The sequence below is a fragment of the Meleagris gallopavo genome, chromosome 13, assembly GCF_000146605.3.
Source record: "Meleagris gallopavo isolate NT-WF06-2002-E0010 breed Aviagen turkey brand Nicholas breeding stock chromosome 13, Turkey_5.1, whole genome shotgun sequence".
Classification (NCBI taxonomy): Eukaryota; Metazoa; Chordata; class Aves; order Galliformes; family Phasianidae; genus Meleagris; species Meleagris gallopavo.
In genome coordinates, this window is record NC_015023.2 from 18,109,207 (window position 1) to 18,128,152 (window position 18,946).

Here is an 18,946-nt window from a genome sequence, read left to right on the forward strand (position 1 = left end):
TTTGGGCTTTTTTAACATTTCCCAGAAGCTGCCTTGCTGCAGTGGGGATTTGGTGGCCACCTCTATCCCCACGCTGCATCCCACTGCTAGGATTCACAGCTTTCCCTCTAGGAGAGCAGAAGCTGCCAGGAGCGGGGATGACACAGGGATGGATGTGTGCAGTGACAGAGCTACAGGGGTGGTAGGATGGATGCTTCCATGGTGGAGCACTGCTTGCACACCTGGGGACCGGGCTCTCTGCCATGTGCCACGTACCCTGTGTGGCACTTCCATGCTGTGCAGACCAAGCTAGTCACATTGTCACAGCAGAGCCAGGCAAAGGAGCAGGCTTAGAGTCACTTCCATAATGATATAAGAGGCAGTGGACCTTATTTGCATTTTATTCTGTGTTTCCCATCCAGCTATGTCTATGCTCGATCCATAAATCCTGCAGTAAAGGATTATTGCTTTAAGTTAAAGCAACCAGCCCTCCTTATGCATATCCCACGGCTGGCAGCAGTACCTGCCTGGAACAGAGCAGCCCCAGATCCCTGCCCCGTGCTGCTCCCCGGGCTCCTGTGCAACCAAAGGGCACAGGGGGGCACTGCCATCGGAGTTGGGCTCCCTGAATGCTTTGTCCCATTCAGCCAGGGTCTTGGGGAGCAAATCCTTTATTCCCAAGCACCACCTATGGGCTGAGCTCAACCCATCCATGCCCAGGCTCTGCCAGCACTGCCGTGCATTGCTGTGCCAGCGCCCGCGGCTCTCCAGCACGCTCCTGCGTGCCACCAGCTCCACTTTGCCACAGCTCCCGCTGCCAGCACTGTGTTTGTTTCTCCTGGCGCTCAGCACTAACACAACAGCAGCCCCAGCCCTCGCCATGCCAGCGCCGCAGCTTTCGGGACACACAACTGAGTCTTTCCTCCCAAAAAATAGCCCCTTTATGTGGCTGAAAGAGCGCGACTGTGATAACGGAGCTCACGCTGGCCTTGGTTATTTTATCTTGGCCAGGAGCCTTTGCAAAGTTAAACAGCAGTAAACAAGCTGTGCCATTGCAGCACGGCACAGCATAAGGGGGCATTGTCTGCCCGCTGGAGCCCCGCGTGCCGCTGTGCTGTGTTGGCTTTGGCCAGTGGCAGAGCCACCGCCACAGGGGTCGGCCCCATCGGGTCGGGGCTTGTTTCACTTTGGGGAATGAAAATCTGTCCTCCTGCTTTGCTTTTCCCTTCTTGCATCATCCCAGAAAGGGCTGCAGGGGGACGCAGAGGTATCTCTCATCCCATGCATGGGATCTGCAATCGGCACAAATCTAATGAGCTGCACCTGACCCTTATTTGCTGCCCCAGTGCTCCCTCCCCTGCTCGGGGCTGTAATGGGGCTTCGCTCCCTGCAGCATTGCTGCTTGCAGACACCAAAGGGGTATTTTAAATAGGGAACGAATTTGACAGACTGGTTTTTGGAATGCCTCTTCTCCTCACATTGCAGAGCAGCATTTGGCACAGTGTGTAGTGTTTCTTGGGGGAGTGATGCAAAAAGGGGACTGAGGCCTGCAGAAGCCTTTTGCTGCATGCCCTGCCCGGCTCTAAGTGTGGCCATACCCCAAAATCCAGAGCCCCTTTTGGGATGTCTCTCCCAGCCCTGCTGTCAGCCCTCCCTGGTAATCCGTAGGTGGAGCTCTTCTGTCATCTTTTTCTGCCTATGTTGCTAAGAAGTGAACAGAAATAGCTTCCAAGGGAGGAAAAAGTGCCTGGCTCAGCAGCTCTTGTGAAGGTGAACTAGTCCGGGCATCCTTTGAAGCACAAAAAGTTTCAGCCCGGGGGTGCTCGCGGGGTTTCACTGCTCAAAGTGCAAAGGGAAGGGGCACTGCCTTGCACCCATTTCCCACTCCACGCTGTTTCTCCTCCTTCCCGCAGGTCCGGGTTGAAGGATGTGGCAGCACCCTGCTGGTGCCTGGCAGTCCACAGTGCACGGTGCCCATCCCTGCGCCCGGCCCCACAGCACCGTGCCATGACGGGCGGACAGGAGGCAGCAGCAGGACGGGCGTGTGGGGCTGCGTAGCCCCTCCCTGGGTACCATGACTGGAGAGACCCAGCATGCGTACAACATCAGTGAGAAGAACGAGGCTGGCCCCAAAGAGCAGGACAAGGACTTTGGCTTCGAAGGCTGCGGCGAGAAGGATGGCAGAGGGCTCGGTGGCACCGAGGGGACGTCCTCATTCACCTCCACCAAGGACAAGGAGCCCCACAGCCAACGGGAAGCCGTGATCCGGCCGCAGCAAGCGGGGAAGATCGACTTCAGATCCCTCCACAACAACCCCAAGTTTGCGGGTGAGAGCGGTTGGGGTGGAATCAAGGGCGGCTCCCAGTCCCCTCCAGGCAAAGGCCGAACCCGTGAGCGCAGCCGGCGAGCAGGGAAGGGCGAACGGGGCCAGCACCAGCTCTACCGCCTCAGCATCGCCAGCACTCGCCCCAGCCCCACCATAGGCATCGCCTACCCCCAGCAGAAGGTGACCCCCCCGAAAGCACCTGACCCCGGCCGAGCTCCTGCAGCGGGCAATTACCGCTTCCACACACCCAGCGTCCCCGAGGAGGAAGAGCTGAGCTTCGGCCGCTGCTTCCCCGAGGCGGCTGCCGGCCGTACCTCTGCCAACTATACCTCACCGCCCCACGGCCCCAAAGGACAGCCCCCTCCCGGCGTGCCCCTCAAGAGCCCCGGCACCAATGGGCAGCTACATTACTTTGAGTTTCAGGCGAACGGGGCCAATGCGTGGCCCTCTCCGGAGAAGAGCTTCGCAGGTGCTAGCTATGGGGTCAAGCCCAGCTCTTTCTCTGAGGGTGGCAAAGCAGGCGGCCACTCTCTGGGCACTTTGCCCTACCAGTTCCCCTTCCAGCTGCTGCACGAGGCGGGGAAGGAGCCGTACCGTGGCGATGCTGAATACTTGGACGTGGCCATTGCCACTGGGCAAGCGGCTCACGGAGCGTTCAGCTTCCATTCATCGTCTGTCCGCGACTGGCAGGAGGAGACACCAAGTGTTGGCCCCTTCGAGGGTGCATGCCCCTCAGGACGGCTGTACGGTGTGCCCCCGCTGCTGGCCCCGCTGCCCACCCCACACCGCAGCCCACTGCCGTGCTACAAGGGCAGGAGCGAGCATCCCACCGACCCCAGTGGTGCTCTCTCATCCTCTGGTGCTATCGACCAAAACCCAAGCACTTTCCAAGAAAACCAAGCTGTTTTTCCGTCTAGTTTACACACGCCCAGCGTGCCAAAGCCAGTCGGTAAGGGGCAAGCCTCAGCCAAGGACAGTGTGCCCAGCCCACGGCTGCTGCTGCAGAGCAGCCCTCTTCGAAGGAACGTGCCACCCAATCTCTCCCAAGTGCACTTTCAGAGCAAAGCCTATTGCAGCCCCCCTGCAGGTAGCACGGGATCAGTGCCTTTTGAGACCGGCATTCCTCCCCCGGCACCCACCCACCCCCGACTCGTGCAAGCCTGGGGAGGGGCCGCGAAGGTGTTTTCCCCCATGGACCAGAACTCAGCACCTTATTCAAATCCTGTTGGAAGCCAGTTCTCCTTCGAGTGCCAGCCTGGCCCTGAGCAGAGGCAACAGAGGCAGAAAAATGCCAGGATGCCCTGGCAGCAGATACACCTCGCTCCTGCGGTTCCCACTCCCAACAGGATGGAGCTGCCAAGACCAATCCCTGGCCAGAAGCTCCCTTTCCCTCTCGCCACCCCAGAGTGGCCAGGCAGTGGCAAAGCCCACAAAGGTCCCCCCCTCAGCAGCCCCTCGGGGTACCACAGCAAAAAGCTCTTATCAGGAGACAGTCTTGGGACACAGCATGGGGACCCTGCCTCTGTGGGTGCTTTTTCTTTTGACAGTGGCAAGGATCCAGGGTCTCCCAGCTGCGACTTGAGAAGCAAAGCCCTCTTCTATGGCATGAACCAGGCAGGGCCGCCTCCTGCTCCTCCTGCCTCCAGAAGCTCATCGGGCTCAGCACTGGTCCTGCCACCATCAGCCTTGGTGGCCACCTCCCCATGTGAATCCCCGCTGCCTTCCCCCGCCCCCAATCCCACCTGTGGCAGCACCTGCTCCTCGCTCTCCCCCATGTCCAGCAGCCCGCTCAATCCTGGCTTTGACGATGGCCAGATGCCTACAGCGCTTGCCCCTTCACCATTCTTCCACCACCCGTGCCATCCAAAGGAGGGCAGCAAAAGCTTCCACCCCTCCGAGGTGCTGAGCTCAGCCTCTCTCCATTACCACCCCCAGGACCCTGCCAAGCCCTTCCACTACCCTCCTGACACCCTAAAGGATGACAACCTCCTGAAGTGCTCCCCGGAGAGCCCCTTTCACAAACCAGGTGTGGAGGTGGCCAAAAGCTGCTTGGAGGAGTTGGATGGTGGCACCCCTCCACCACCACCCTACACATCCCATCACCTGCTGGCCGGCTCGCTCAGCAGCGCCAGCCTGGACCAACTGGATGTGCTACTGACCTGCAAGCAGTGTGACCAGAACTACAGCAACTTGGCCTCCTTCCTGGAGCACCGCCAGTTCTGCACGTCCCACCCTGAGGCCAAAGAGGGACGGCGAGCCCCTGAGCCCCCCAAGCCACCCGCCAGCATGCCATTGTCTCCAGACCCCCAGACCCATTTGTTGGCGCTGAACAAGGGTGAGGAGTTTCTGTTGGATGGGGAAAGCAAGAGTGAAGGCAAGGAGGATGCTCTGAAGGGTGGTCTCTTCAATGCCAGCTCGCTGCCACTCACCGCCTCCGACCTGGACATCGACGACGCCAAGCTGGACAGCCTGATCACTGAAGCTCTCAATGGCCTGGGCTACCAGTCAGACAACCCGGAGATTGACAGCAGCTTCATAGACGTCTTCGTCGATGAGGATCTAACAGCTGTGAAGGCTGCCGGCAGCGTGTCATCCCACAGAGTAAAGGAAGGTCTGGCCTCAGAGAGCAAAATGAAGCATGTGGCCACAGAGGAGAAAGGGGTGGGCCAACCCAAGGATGGTTACTGCTCTGCAGACGGCCAATGGGGCAAAGAGCAGGCAAAGAGGCGAGCGGGAAGGCAGCACACTCACAAGAGGAGGCCGGCACGAAGGCTGGCAGCCCGCGAGACCGAGCAGACTGAACCAGTGGTGGAGGAGAAGACAGCCAGACCAAGGGCGGGCAGGAAGAACAACATTCCACCAGCGTCCTCCAGGCCAGCCTCCAGCCAAAAGCAGCCCAAGAAGCTCAACCAGGAGCCTCAGGGTGCTTCCTCCAAGAGCCCCAAGCCACCTCGGTTCTCCATGAAGGAGATGAAGAAGAGGAAGGCCCGCAGCGGGACGTGGAGCAAGGAGCTCATCCACAAGATCGTGCAGCAGAAGAACAAGCTCCACCAGCTGCACACGAAGAGCAGCAAGCTGCCCACAGTTGCTGGGAGGCCGGCACCGGGCACCCAGGAGGGCCGGTTCCAGGAATATGAGTACATCTCCGACTCGGAGGAGGAAGGAGCAGCGTGCAGCAAGCTCCGTGGGAGGAGAAAGCGGGGAGCAGCATTTATGGGGAGAGCCAAATATGGCTTCAGCAAGAAATGCCCCGCGAGAGGCGAGAGAGCCAAAGAGAAAGATCCAGCCTGGAGCTACAGCCAGAGAAGAAGCCGCCGGAAAAGGGAGGCACCAGAGCACAGCAGGCTCTCCAGTCCAGAGACCGTCAAGAAAGGGGACGGTTCTGGCAGAGCCTGCAGGCGCAGCAGCCAGTCGTCCATGGGCAGCAGTCGCAGCACCAGTGCTTGCACCAAGGCTGGTCCCAGTGAGCCAGAAAGCAAGAAGGCAGGCATGAAGGGGACAAGGTGCTCAGGCAGCCTGGCACTGACACCGCCGGCTGTACTCAGCCATCCTGAGGACAGGAGCCCAAAGACGAGCCCGAAAAGCAAGGAGGACTTTTCCCGAGGGAGCAGGCGGGTAGGCTCAGCCAAGCCTTTGGTGGCAGCCTCCAGAACACATTTAAGTACCAAAGCAGATGCTGTCACTGCAGGAGATGCAGAGGAGGAGCCGCTACCACAGACCCAGGAGAGGCAGCTGCCAAGCACAGCCACCTTGGGAAGAAGCCCCATCAGACTGTCCCATAAGGAGGAGGCAGAAGAGCCTGAAGGAGCGGCAAACCCCACAGGTGAGGCAAGGGAGCCTACCTTTGAGGCTCAGGGCTCACCCGGGTCTGAAGTGGTCATCCAGAGGCAACACTTTGCCCCATACACAGGTGATGCACTCAAACGCCACGCAGAGGAGCTGATGTCTCCAGCCCATGGTGGGGATGGATCCAGCCCCAGTGCCACCTACTCAGCTGGGGAGGCACCCGGGCTCAGTGACAGTGGGAAGGGCTATGCCGTGCAGGCCGCCCCAGTCAGTGACAATGCTGTGGGAATGATGCTGGCCAAAGCGCCTGATCCATACGTCAGCAGTGACAACGCTTTTTTTGATCCCAAAGGCCTTCCTGCTCACTACGATGCCAATCTCTTCTCAAAGCCACCGCCCTTGGGACCCTCGCACATGGAGGGTATGTATTTATGCCAAGAGGACATCAGTGCTGGTTCCTTCGAGCAGAAGCACGCCAGCGTCTCCCCCTACACCACAGAGACTCAGCAGACTAAGGCCTCCTCCCCTCTCAGCTTCGATTCCTCTTCCATTTTTGGAGAGCTGCCAGTGGCCGAGTTCGATTCACCGCTGTACGAGACAGTGCCTGCGAGCAAGGACAGCTACGTGACAGCATTTGCCTGCCCTGGAGGTGACCCCAGCAAGCCACTGCCCTTTGAGCAGCCGTTCTCGGCATTCATGCCAGAGAAGGACTGGTCCCTCATGGAAGAGGTGGCTCCAATGCTGCCCGAAGACATGGCTCCCTTCCACGGCTTGTCAGTGGACAAACCACTCGCCAAGAAATTCCCTGAAGAGGGACACATCCCCGCCAGCCAGCTGCCTCTGCCGGACAGGATAACAGATTACAATGTGGCTTTCATGAACCACATATCAGATGATGAGCTGGAGATCAAGCGCTTAGTGACAGAGCTGGAGAGTCAGCTGCAAACCAGCAAGCTGAGCAGTGAGGTGCCAACCACCCCGCAGAAAGGTGAGCATCACGCCGCCGCAGCCCTGCGGGGACCGGCTGACCACTTCCCGTCCCTACCTGAAGAGCCAGGGATGGGCCACCAGAGGGGGCTCTTTGTGGCAGATGACGTGGGCAGCTCAAACCTCATGGCCACTGGGGAAAGGCTGGGGGGCGAGAAGCCAGCAGTCGCACGTGGAGACTACGAGGGAGGCAGGGAGCCCTGGCGCAGACCCGCGGGGTTCGTCTCGCTGGATGCTGGGATGTGTACGCCGGCCCCTGCAGATGGATTTTGTCCCATCAAGAGCGGGGAGGGAAGTGACCCCAGAAAGAAGGAAAATGAGTCTTCCTCCAAAAGTCCACCCGAGTCATGCACACCTGATGCAAATGAGGTGCCCGTCTACCCTGCAGACCCCATTGCAAAAAGCCCTCCTGCTGCCACCAGCACCACGTTCCCCAAGACACAGGAAGTAACCAAAGCTGGAAAGGACAGCCTGCCACCCCTGGCTCACACACATGATGCTGAGAGCTTCCCCACACCTGGGAAAACAGGGGAGCTCTCTGCAGAGCTGGAGAAGTTCGATGCCAGTCTTCCAAGCCATAACCTTGAACAAGGCCTTCAGGCAGATCCAGGCACAGCTGCGGATCTTGTCTTCTCGCCTCACATCAAAGATGTCCCAGATGCAGAAGAAAGGCCCTTTGGCAAGTCTGAGGCACCCAAAATGGTGAAGAGTGCTGTGGATTTCAGTGGGGACAGCAGTGCGTCTGCATTGCTGGAAGAAGAAGAGGAGAGGAAGAGCCCTGCAGCCTTCCTGGCCCCTGGGCATGGAGATAGAGGCAGCAAGCACACGGCACGATTGCTCGACATGCTGAGCCTGCCCAATCAGAGCTCTCCAAAGACCCCCCAGGACACCAACCCGCTGCAGCAGCTCCAGCTCTTCGTGGCACGGACAGTGAAGAGCAATGAGGAGGAGATGTTGCTGCCATGCTTCCCTGTGCTGCTGGCTCCCGGCCACCCCACTGCCCCCAGCAAGGGCCAGCCAGAGCAGAAAGAGGAGAGCAATGATGGGGAAAATCAGACATACTGCTCTGCCCCAGGGGAAGAGGATGGCCCCGTGGTGGGCAATGCAGAGAGCATTGCTGCCCCTGCTAAAGATGCTGCACTATTCCCCAGTGCACGCGAGCAGCTGGAGTCGTTCAGTGCAGTGGGCTCTTACAGTGAAAAACTATCCACATTTGCTGACCCCGAGCTGCAAAATAACGTAGCAGATCTGCAGCACTTAGCAAATGAGCACACGGAGCTGAATGACATTAATATCCGTGCAGATGGAGCTTCCCCAGAGCACAATGACCTCTCACCACTCAAAAGCACAGCAGTGACCCTGCTGCCAGGGCAAGGGAAGAAAGCTGATCAGCTCATGGAAGACCAGGAACTAGATAAAAACAAAGCGACCTTGGCATTTACAAAACATGAGCAATCCCATTTAAGCCATAATGTGCCAGAGAACGAAACGCAGGGCACTACTGCTGCAGAGATGCTGGGGACGAACGAGACTGAATGTGGAGTGTGGTGCGAAGGAGCTGATGTGCAGGTGTCAGGATCTGTACAAAGCAAGCACGTGGGAGCAGGCAGTGCTCCCAACAGCCCTACTGACACACTCGGTCCCTCTGGTGAGCTCCAGGTGCATTCCACCTTGCCGCAAGACTCAAAAACCTTCACGGTAAATGCAAAGCTCCCCAGAGATGGGAACAGCAAGAAAAAGCCCCTCAGCTGTCATTACGCAGATGAAGCTCTGGCCAACCAGCCCTTGCTGATGAATTCTTCCCACCCCGAGTACTTGCAGAGCAGTGGAACTGACGGAGAAGGCTCACCCAGCATTGGCAGCCAGATCTTAGAAGAGAAGAATGCTTGGGGAATGGAGGGCCCCTCTGAGCCGCGCTCTGCTCCTTGCTCACCATCTCAAGGTGTTGGGAAAGAAGGACCTGAGAGTGCTGGTGACGTGCTGCCGGGCTCTTCTTCTAAACAAAACCAAGTGTGTGCTATCCCAGATATGGTCATTAGCTCTATACCTCCAAAAACCACAAACTACCCAACCCAGCCCACGGCAGATCTGCTGCTGATCACAGACAAAGAGGTAGACCTAAATCAAGAGAAAAAGTTTGAGAACTGCTCCAGTGATGGTAGTAAGCACCAAAATGACCCAGAGGCTGTGTCCACTTGTTTTGTTGCTCTGCAGGTGCCAACTGCTGTCTGTAGAGGTTTTAAAAGGACTGGAGATCTTGGTCCCACCGTACTCAATGACCACCACTCAGACACAGCAGAGGTGGAAACTGGTGATCTCTCCAAAATCACAGAGAACGGAGAAAAGAGTTTAAAAGGTGAGAATCCCAAAAGCCACAAGGCTGAGCATGGCAGAGAAGCTGCGAGTTGCTCGCTGAATAACGCAGACCAAGGAGAGAACAACACATGTCCCAGTACTCCAAAACCTTCCCAGCATGAACCCCATAAAGAAAAGAACCCCGGTGTGCTCCAGGTCATCTGTGACATCTGCTCAGCCTCTTTCCGCTCCAAGCCCGGCCTGACCAGGCACAAAGCTGTCAAGCACCACGTGAGGAACAGCAGCGTGCTGCAGGCCAACAAAACTCCTAGGTCTGCCCTGATCTCTGCAGACCGGACATCAAAAGCAGCAGCCCAGAAAGTCCCCAGGAAGAGCCTGAAGATGGTCACAGAGAAAACCTGCAACTCCCAGACACCAACTGAAGTGGTTGAGCACGTCCCCAAGAAAATATGCACCGGATTGGAGAAAGAGGCTGGCGCACAGATGCAGGAGGTGGTCAGCAGAGTGCTGAGTGACCTGAGTGCGAGATCATTGGAGATGTCGCAGGAGCTGCACCACACACGCTTTCTGCACCGGGAGATGGAGGCAAAGGAACAGTGCATGGAGGCAAGGGCAGCAGGGGAGGTGTCAGCTGAGAAGCTGGACCTGGGCAGGCAGGGCAGGAAGGGGGAAAAGGGCAGAAGGAGTCAAAGCAAAGATCTCGAAGGGATAAATGGCAATTCAGAGAAGAAGCTGAACAGGAAAGTGAGACGAAGGAAAGCAAAGGCATTTGCCAGCAGACACAAGCCTGATGGTCTATGTGAGCTGGAGGAGAATTCGGGTCCTCCCCCTGCTCTCCTCAGCTCCAGCCTGCCCAATGTCATGGAGGGCTTGCATGAGCCTGGTGGTTGCATCTCTACAGAGGAACAAAACAGGCCCAACTCATCCCAGCACCCTCAGAACACAAAACAATCTCCGTGTGCAGCTGAGCTCGCAGAGGATCCTGGTGATGGCACAGTGTCTTCAAAGGAGATGGCCAGCAGGGAGCCAACAACAGGCACAGCTGCCTGTCCTGAGGAGATGGAAGATCCAGGTCAAGTAGAAAGTAGCATGCAGGCTTGCAATATGTGGGTTAGTGGGTTGGCAAAGCAAGTCGGGGAGGGATTGGGCAAGGTAGGCAAAGAGCAGCATCACAATGCCAACAGCAGGGAAAAGATGGACACTGAGACACGAGACGGTTTTGGAGGCAGCGGCAACAGGAACTGGAGCAGTGCTCCACAGAGTCCTCCATCTCCTTCCCATGGGGTCCCACTGCTGGAGACGTATGATCTGGAAGGCTCCCAGATGTCCCCCAGGCACAATGCCCTGCAGCCCATGCCAGCAGCCAGCCCCACATCTGCAGAGCCAAAGCACTGGGCAAAGGCAGAGCTTCCACCAAGCAGGGAGCACTCACTGGATGAAGACTCCACGTTCTCCCAGCTGTTCCCCAGGGATGACCAGTTCATCAGGAGGAAGTGCACCCGGGTCTACGGGAAGCGCAGCAAGAAACCCAAGCCCTCCAGCGAGGCAAACCTCCAGCCAGCAGGTGCCATCGACCTCTTCACCATCCAAGTAGCATCTAACCTCAGCAACACCAGCTCCTTCTGCGTCACCAGGGAGGACCCTTGTGAATATGAGACCATCTCCATTGATGATGCCTTAACGCTCAACATGTGTCATGGCAACAAGGCAAAGAATGGAGACGATGTTCCTAGCGAATCTAAAAGTGTTTTGTTGAGGTCAGACGGTGAGAAGATCGACCAAGAGAAGGAGGTCATTGACTTGGAGGACAACATGCTAAACTTCTTGTGCGAAAACAGCCAAATAGACAATGACCGCAGCATGAACATCTGGGGCAGTCTAGAGAAGGAGGACGAAAGCCTGTCTGCTGAGATGTTTGAGGCCCCAATGGGCCTTGAGAGCGAGCACTCACTTGGAGAAATGAGCTCCGAACCACCCAACCTAGTGGAGGAACCCTACAATGGCAGGGTGACCGAAGATTCAGGCTCTCCTGAATTCCACACAATTGACATTGGGAGGCTGAATGCAAAGTTTAAAATGAGAGATGTGTGCTTCTTCGGCCCTTGTGAAGATCCTTCTGGGGACAGTAGCACCATGAGTTTCAAGCCAAAGCCAGGCCAGCACAGCAAGCATAGCAGGAGTAAGCTAGAAGATGGGAAGCTGAGCAAAAACCGTGGTGACATCACCATCAAGACCAAAGACAAGCAGTACAAATGCAAGGTCTGCTTCCAGTGGTTCCTGACACTAGGAGAGCTGGACTTCCACAAGCTAACCCACAACCCATCCCCACCACCCACCTGCTACATGTGCGTCCAGCGCAAGTTCAGCTCCCGGGAACAGCTGAGGGACCACCTGAAGGAGAAGCATGCCAAGAACAAGGCAGGCCTGTGGGCTTGTGGGATGTGCCTGAAGGAGATTTCCGACGTTTGGATGTACAATGAGCACCTTCGAGAGCATGCCACACAGTTTGCTCGCAAAGGGCAAGCGCAGAAGTCCGTGATGGGCCTACCATCTTGCTTCAGTGAGGACAGCGATGCTGTCACCCATTTCCTCAACACCATCATGTGTCGGAAACCCAGCAGGTCATCCCGGCATGCTGACTCCAGCTGCAAGCATGGAGTGAGCAGAGAGAGCAGGAGCCCTAGGGAGCTACCCCTTGAGCAGGAGGCCAAGGCGATGAAAGAGCCCTTAGAAAGCAGCATCAAAGTGAAGCCAGCTGCACCCAGCTCCTCCAAAGCTTCTGCCAGCCCTTCTCCAGAGCGTACATCAAAAAGTGAAGGCACTCCAAAATCTGTCCCCATGCACCCAGACTGCAAGGATCCTTCTAGGGACTGCCATCACTGTGGCAAGCAGTTTCCCAAACCCTTTAAACTCCAGCGGCACTTGGTGGTGCACAGTTTGCAGAAGATTTACTTGTGCCACAAATGCCCCATGTTCTACCAGGAGACCAAAGAGCTTCGAAACCACCTCAGCCAGGAGCACGGGATTGTGGAGGAGCAGGAGATCAAGCACACCACGCTGTATGCCTGCGAGCTCTGTGCAGACGTCATGCACGTTATCAAGAAGTCCTTCATATGCAGCATGTGCAACTACACCTTCTCTAAGAAGGAGCAGTACGACCGGCACATGGAGAAGCACCTAGTGGGAAGCAGCAAGACTTTTAAATTCAGAGGGGTCATGAGGCCCAGCAGTGTCTCTAGAGAGCGCAGAGAGAAGGGCAGGGAGGATATCTCTCTTCGGGAGGCTGTGCCACCGAGCAAGAGGAGGAAGGTTGCTCACCACAGCAGCTCACCCGCTCATCTCAACCACACCGGTGACCTGCAGCTGGTGGAGTCTCCAGCTGGCCCCAACTTGCAGCCTCCTCCTGCCTCCTTCTCTACGGCCTCCAGAGACCCAACGGTGCCTCTGCCGCAGACCTCGGTGAAAACAGAAGAGCTGGTGGGTGACTTCTCTGACCTGCTGGCAGAGATGGAGAAATCTCAGTTTGACACCCTGCCTCCACCCCCCTGCCTCTCCCCATCTTTGCCACAGGCTGCGACGAGTGGCCCAGAGCTCAGTCATATCGCTGCCCTGTCCATTGAGGAGCTGGAGAAAGGAGCGTTTGATGGGAAACCACTTCCTTTCTTGGACTCACCTGAGTTTGGCATTGATCTTGCTGGGTTAGCTTGCAGCCAAGCCACAGACCAAAAGCTGTCTCCTCCACACCTCACCGAGAAATGTGGCTATACCGATACTCCTAAACGAACAAGCATAGGCAACAAAGACGAATACATAGCAGGACTTTTGGAAAATCCTGATGCTGCCACGGATGCCATGGATGGGATCCCGTTTCTCCAGCTTGCCAAGAAGGTCTCAGAAATTCCTTCCCCACGGGCAGAGGCTCCACCAGCTAAGGAGACCCACAGGATGCTGTGGGGCAACCTCAGTGAGGCCTCCTCTTGGGAAGGAGCACCCAAAGCCACTTCTCCAGGGTCTGCTCATCACCCCCTGCCCCTGAAGGACAAGACGGCGTCACCTGCACTGAACAGAGCTGCCAAAGATTCGGCCCCGCAGAAGAAGACCGCGGGTGAGGAGGCTGCTGCTGAGGAGGGCCAGCAAGGTGGCGTGGTGAAGGACAAACCCGCGCCCGAGGCCAGCACTAAGGACATCAGCACGACTCCCAAGGACCACGGTGGCAACCCCGGCAGGTCCACAGGCCACCAAGCCCGGGGAGAGGCAGCCAACAACACAGCCAAGCTTCACCCCAAGAGGCGGAAAGAGCACAAATCTCTCAGCCACCGGGGCAGCGCCGGCTCCCGGGAGAACATGGAGGGGGACGGCAAAAAGAAGAAAATGCGGACGCCGGGTCTGTCCAGGAGCGAGGGCTCTGGTGAGCTCAAACGCAATGACTGGAGCAACGGCGAAGGCCCAGCCTTGTCCCCTGGGCGGAGGGACACCCACTGCAACAAGCTGCTGCCCAGGCCCAGAGCGGGCTCCCAGCCGAAGAAAACGGTGCCGGATGCTTGCAGCCAGAAGAAGGGGGAGGTGCGGCACGCCAACGGGGATGTGCGGCGGAGGAAGGCCATTTTGGGGAAGAGCCTCCAGCAGGTGCTGGCCAAAGGTGCGGTGCAGACCCCACGCGGCTCACTGCACGGCCCGCGGCCCGCACGTGGCACCAGGCCCGCCGGGCCGGCCAGCTTCCGCACCGCCGAGTCCCAGAACAACCTGCTCAGCCAGCTCTTCGGGCAAAAATTAACCAGCTTTAAGATTCCTTTAAGAAGAGATACTTCAGAGTAATTTATGGAATGACTTATGGTGATCCGCAGCTGCTTTCATGGGGTTTGCAAGGGAAAAATTATCAAAGCATTAAATTCGTTTGTGTAGCATGATTTTTCTGTCTAGCTTAAATGAACTTGCACTGCAGCCTCTGTGAAATAGTTTGCTTTGTGTCTACTAATCTACTTTAATTCACCTGATTTATCATGCAAATGCTAGAACTTTGATGTTGCTGATGATTTTCATGAACTGAAATTGTAATCGCTTTGGGCAGACTGAATCGTGAAGAGCAATTTCTTTATTGCAGAAGTGCTGAGGTTATAAGGATACTTGCAAATCTCAGACCCTTTTGAGACTGTGTCTGTGTTATCTTTGTACAAAGTACTTGAAGAGATGAACTTCATTCCGTAGACGTCTTATTCATGAGGTGCAGTACACTGTAGAAAGCAAATTTTTTTTTTTTTTGGTGAAGATTTTGCACAAATAATCCCGTACAATTCATTTAATTGGGAGCTGCCCTAAGAGCTGATACAATTAAAATAATTAAATTAAGCATCAAGCATCCCATATTTTGACAGCCATCCCTGGGAATTGGTTTCTACGCCGTCAGGAGAACCCCAAAGGCGCCGGGGCTGTCCGAGCGCTGCCGCCGTCGCTGCCGCTCTTTGACCACTGTAGACGATGCGCACGGAGGAGAGCTGCCGGCACACTGCACCTTGACACTTGTGACAAACTCTTGTTTTTTGTTTATTTTTTTTGGGGGGGGGAAGGAGGGGAAAGGCTCGGAGATTTTTATTATTTTTTGTTGTTGTTCGTGTGGGGTTGTTTTTGTTTGGTTTTTTTTTTGCGCAACGACAAAACTGTGCCAATTTACCGCACCGCAACGGTACTACCCGAGTGCCCTCAACGGTATCACTTCTACCCTATCTTACTGTATTGAGTTAGTGGCTCTGTAGGTATCCGCTTGTACTATGCAGTTACTGGTGCTATTCTTCTTTTGTAATGTGAATACAGACTTCCTTGATCGAGAAAGAAAGGAGAACCGTTAAGAAGCAGCCGTTACCTGGAAGAGAAAACAAGGCAGGAAAATCAAACGTTAGGGACAATCCTGTATGCTGGTACTCCGTAGTGTCGCGAAGGTTACGCCCAACGAGCACGTTATACAACCGAACTTTCGAACCAGAAAGAAATCTCAGGTGCACACGAGGACATGGAAGATAACTAAATACTATTGAAACGCTCCCAAGTCAAGGAGGTGAAGTAATGCACTGATGTGATATGAACAGTCAGAGTACTTTGCGTCTGTCCTGCAATTTTGTTTTGTTTTGTTTTGTTTCAGATTTAAAAAAAAAAAGAAAAAGAAAAAAAGAGGCTTTATTCTGTTAATATGTATCTTTACAATTCTTTGTATTGTATAAAAATATTGTAGGTAATTTACCTTGGGTGCAATGTGTTATGTCAGAAGTTTTTATTTTGATATTTTGTCAGAAGCAGAGAGAGAGCAGGAAACGCCGTTTTATGATGTTGTATGTGTGCTTTTAAAGTGCCTCTTTAATATTGTTAAATAAACTATGAGATGAAAATATGGGGTGGTACTGTAAAATCATACGTGATTAATCTTTTCAAATATATTCCAATATTTTCACAGAAATTCCCTGTCTGTGTGACGTTTGTGGGCTCTTTCTCCCCAGCTGTGCCTGCCCCACTCTCAGCCCCATTCCTAGCCCAACCACAACACGATCAGTTTCAGAGGCTGATGTTCTGCATGCTTTGGTGTTGTCTCATGCAAAGCAGCTGCAGAAGGACTCGGTGCCCCCTCCGTCGCATTGCAATAATTTGCACAGGCATGCAGCTCCTGCATCTTCCAACACATCTGCAGCAAGACGCTTGGCTGCATTTTGCATTTTGAAGCACTTCTGCAGATGCATGCTCAGCGAAAGCATTTATTTTGCCCCAGTAGAATTTAATTTCCATTTTCTGATGCCCATTTTCCAAAGCTGCTCCCCAAACCCAACCCACTTGCTATGGACTCCATTAGAAAGTGATCAGCTTTGCCATATCTTTAATGCTCTTGGCTGAGCGATAGACGTGCCCATCCCCAGCATCCTCATGCCCTGGTCCCCACCACGGGGACATCCAAGTGGCATCTGCAAGACACCTCCAGTATTTTCCATATTCCCCTTGCCTTTCATAGAAGGCATAGAGTCATTAAGGTTGGAGAAGAGCTCTACAATCACCAAGCCCAACCACTGAGTCATTAAGGTTGGAGAAGAGCTCTACAATCACCAAGTCCAACCATGGAGTCATTAAGGTTGGAGAAGAGCTCTATGCTCACCAAGTCCAACTCCAATCCCACCATGCCCACACACCATGTCCCCATGTGCCACATCTCCACAGCTCCGGAACTCCTCGAGGGACAGGGACTCCACTCACCCATTGGCAGTGTCACCGTACTGGAGGGATCAGGACCAGGTGGGGAAAGCTGCCCCATTTGTTCATCCCCAAACTGTCCTCGAGACGACCTCTGCTGCACAGCGCTGAGGTCTGGAGGTGGGAGGCTGACACAAAGCCGGGCGTATTGCGTTCTTTAATTACTGTTGCAATCATAACATTTAAACGCTGTCAATGAGAGATAGCTCATAACCGCGGGCTGGAATCCTTGCCACTTGGGGCTTGTAACTAAAACTGCAGGATTAATTTGATTAATTGATAGAATTATTTTCCAAACTACTCTTTTGTTTATGGAGGCTTAAAATGCTCACCGCCCGCACCCTCCTGGTGTGTTGCAGAGTGGAGATAAAGAGGCAGAAAATAATTAGTATGGCTTAATTTAGGGGAAAAAATAACCTCAAAAGAATTTTGCAGAAAATTTAAAGCGGCACATTTTACTGTTTTGGCAGGAAATATTATGGAGTTGGAAATGGGACTTTTATGTTTTCTCACTCCTATATTTCACCGGGGCTGCAGCCCTAAGTAAGAGCATTTCACTCTGCTTTGCTGCTGCAGCTCTCCCACACCTCCAGCTTGACACCATGGCAAAATCCCACTGAGAGCAACAGGTTAGCTGCAGGCAAGTGTAGGGATGTTGTGCAGGAGCTGCTCTGTCCTTATTCCTGCATGCACTGCTCCCCCATTCGCTGCCGGAGCCCCAAACATCCTCCCTGCAGCACTTCATGCTCCTACAGACACCACTGGAGCACTGAATTCTTCCTTTCATCCCTCCTGAGGGACGTCCATCAGCTCCCAAGCCCTGTAGTTTGCTGAGTGCTGCATTATCCATGCACTGCTGGCATGTTGTACAGTTGACTGATTGCAAAGGCCCCTGACAGCACGATTCCAGCAAGGGAGGAAGTGATGGGTTGGGATTAGAAGGCATGGCATGGCCCAGCATGGGGTGGCGTGAGATGCTCCTTGCTACCACAGCAATGTACCCCTGGGATGCTGCACAGCACCCTGCAGCAATGTGCACAGCCCTGCCACCAGCCCCAGTCTGAAACCAGAGTTCCCATCACATTTGGATATTTCCTGCCTTCTTGCTCCCAGCCCACATTTTCTTTCTTCTCAGAGCCCCCCAGATCCAGCTGCCTTTCCTGAAGCCACGCAACCAAGTTCCTGCACTGCAGGTCCTTTAAGCCTCACCACTACGCCTGGTGGATAACAGGATCCGCCATGGTTGTCACACTGCTGCCACGGCTAGAGATATTTTTGTTGCTTGAGTCAAATCCGGCTGTTCCTTGCACAGCAATAATTTAAATCCTGTCTCACTACCCTCTCCTTGCCAGGGACCTCATGCACCCGCAGCCTCAGGTGTCCAACCTGCACATCTGAATGCAAGCAGGATGGGGATGTGATGCTCCATTGAGGTGCAGATTTAAGGACAAGCATGGAATGGGGAAGGGAAACCCTAGGCTGGGGTGGGTGTTCAGTGGAGGGGTAGGGGAAGGGGATCCTGCCACAGCCCCAGGGATGGGGTTATCAGTCCATTTCAGTGCTGTAGCATCATCCCCAAAGCAGACAGCAGGATGGGAAAAAGAAGAAGAAAGAAAATACACCAAGAAATCACAGAATCACAGAACATCCCCAGTTGGAAGGGACCCGTACGGTCTGATCCCAAACCCCTTGAATTCAGGGCATGGGGTGGGAGTCTGTCTGTATATTGTCCATCACCTAGGAGCAATCTGCACCGTCCCTTCGAAGCCCAGGCCACCACAGCTCAGCACAGAGGTGACAGGTGGCACTGGGGAGGGCTGTGAGCACCGGTAGGTGGCAGGGCCTGCCCAGCACCCAGAACTGCAGGGCACCCTGGATGCAATTCCACCTTTCAGACCAAAAGACACCAAAAAAAACCACAGACTTTTGCAGCCATTCCATTCCTACAGCCCCACCAGAGGCCCTCTATGCCACTGACCGGCACAGCTGTGGTCCCCATGGGCACCCAGCACCTCTTGGGTGCACCCAGCATGTTACCCATGAAATATGGCCGAGCCAGCGCCCGAGCTTTTTCCATTTACATTCCTCTGCCGACACATCCTCTCTAATAATATCACCCCAGATTAATTGGCACTAATACAAATGTACACAGCTCCATAAAAAGATGTCACCTCGCTCACAATGGGGGAAACGGCTGCTTGTGCATTATCTCTGCTCTGCAGGCATGTAATTCACTCCTCGGGAAAACACGCTATTTATTCTGTTACCCTGTAACAATCGCTCAGCAAACACAACGGGATGGAGGGGGAGAAAAAATCCAAGAGGAGG

At 54.9% G+C, this 18,946-nt stretch overlaps 1 protein-coding gene across 1 annotated transcript; it reads left to right on the forward strand.

Moving 5' to 3' along the window:
• The first annotated feature begins 12 nt into the window (after nucleotides 1-12).
• On the forward strand, nucleotides 13-15,558 carry ZNF469 (zinc finger protein 469). The gene has a single exon (XM_031555464.1). It carries the CDS (start codon nucleotides 2,054-2,056, stop codon nucleotides 14,207-14,209), a length of 12,156 nt encoding a protein of 4,051 aa, XP_031411324.1. The 5' UTR covers nucleotides 13-2,053; the 3' UTR covers nucleotides 14,210-15,558.
• The last annotated feature ends 3,388 nt before the right edge of the window (nucleotides 15,559-18,946 follow it).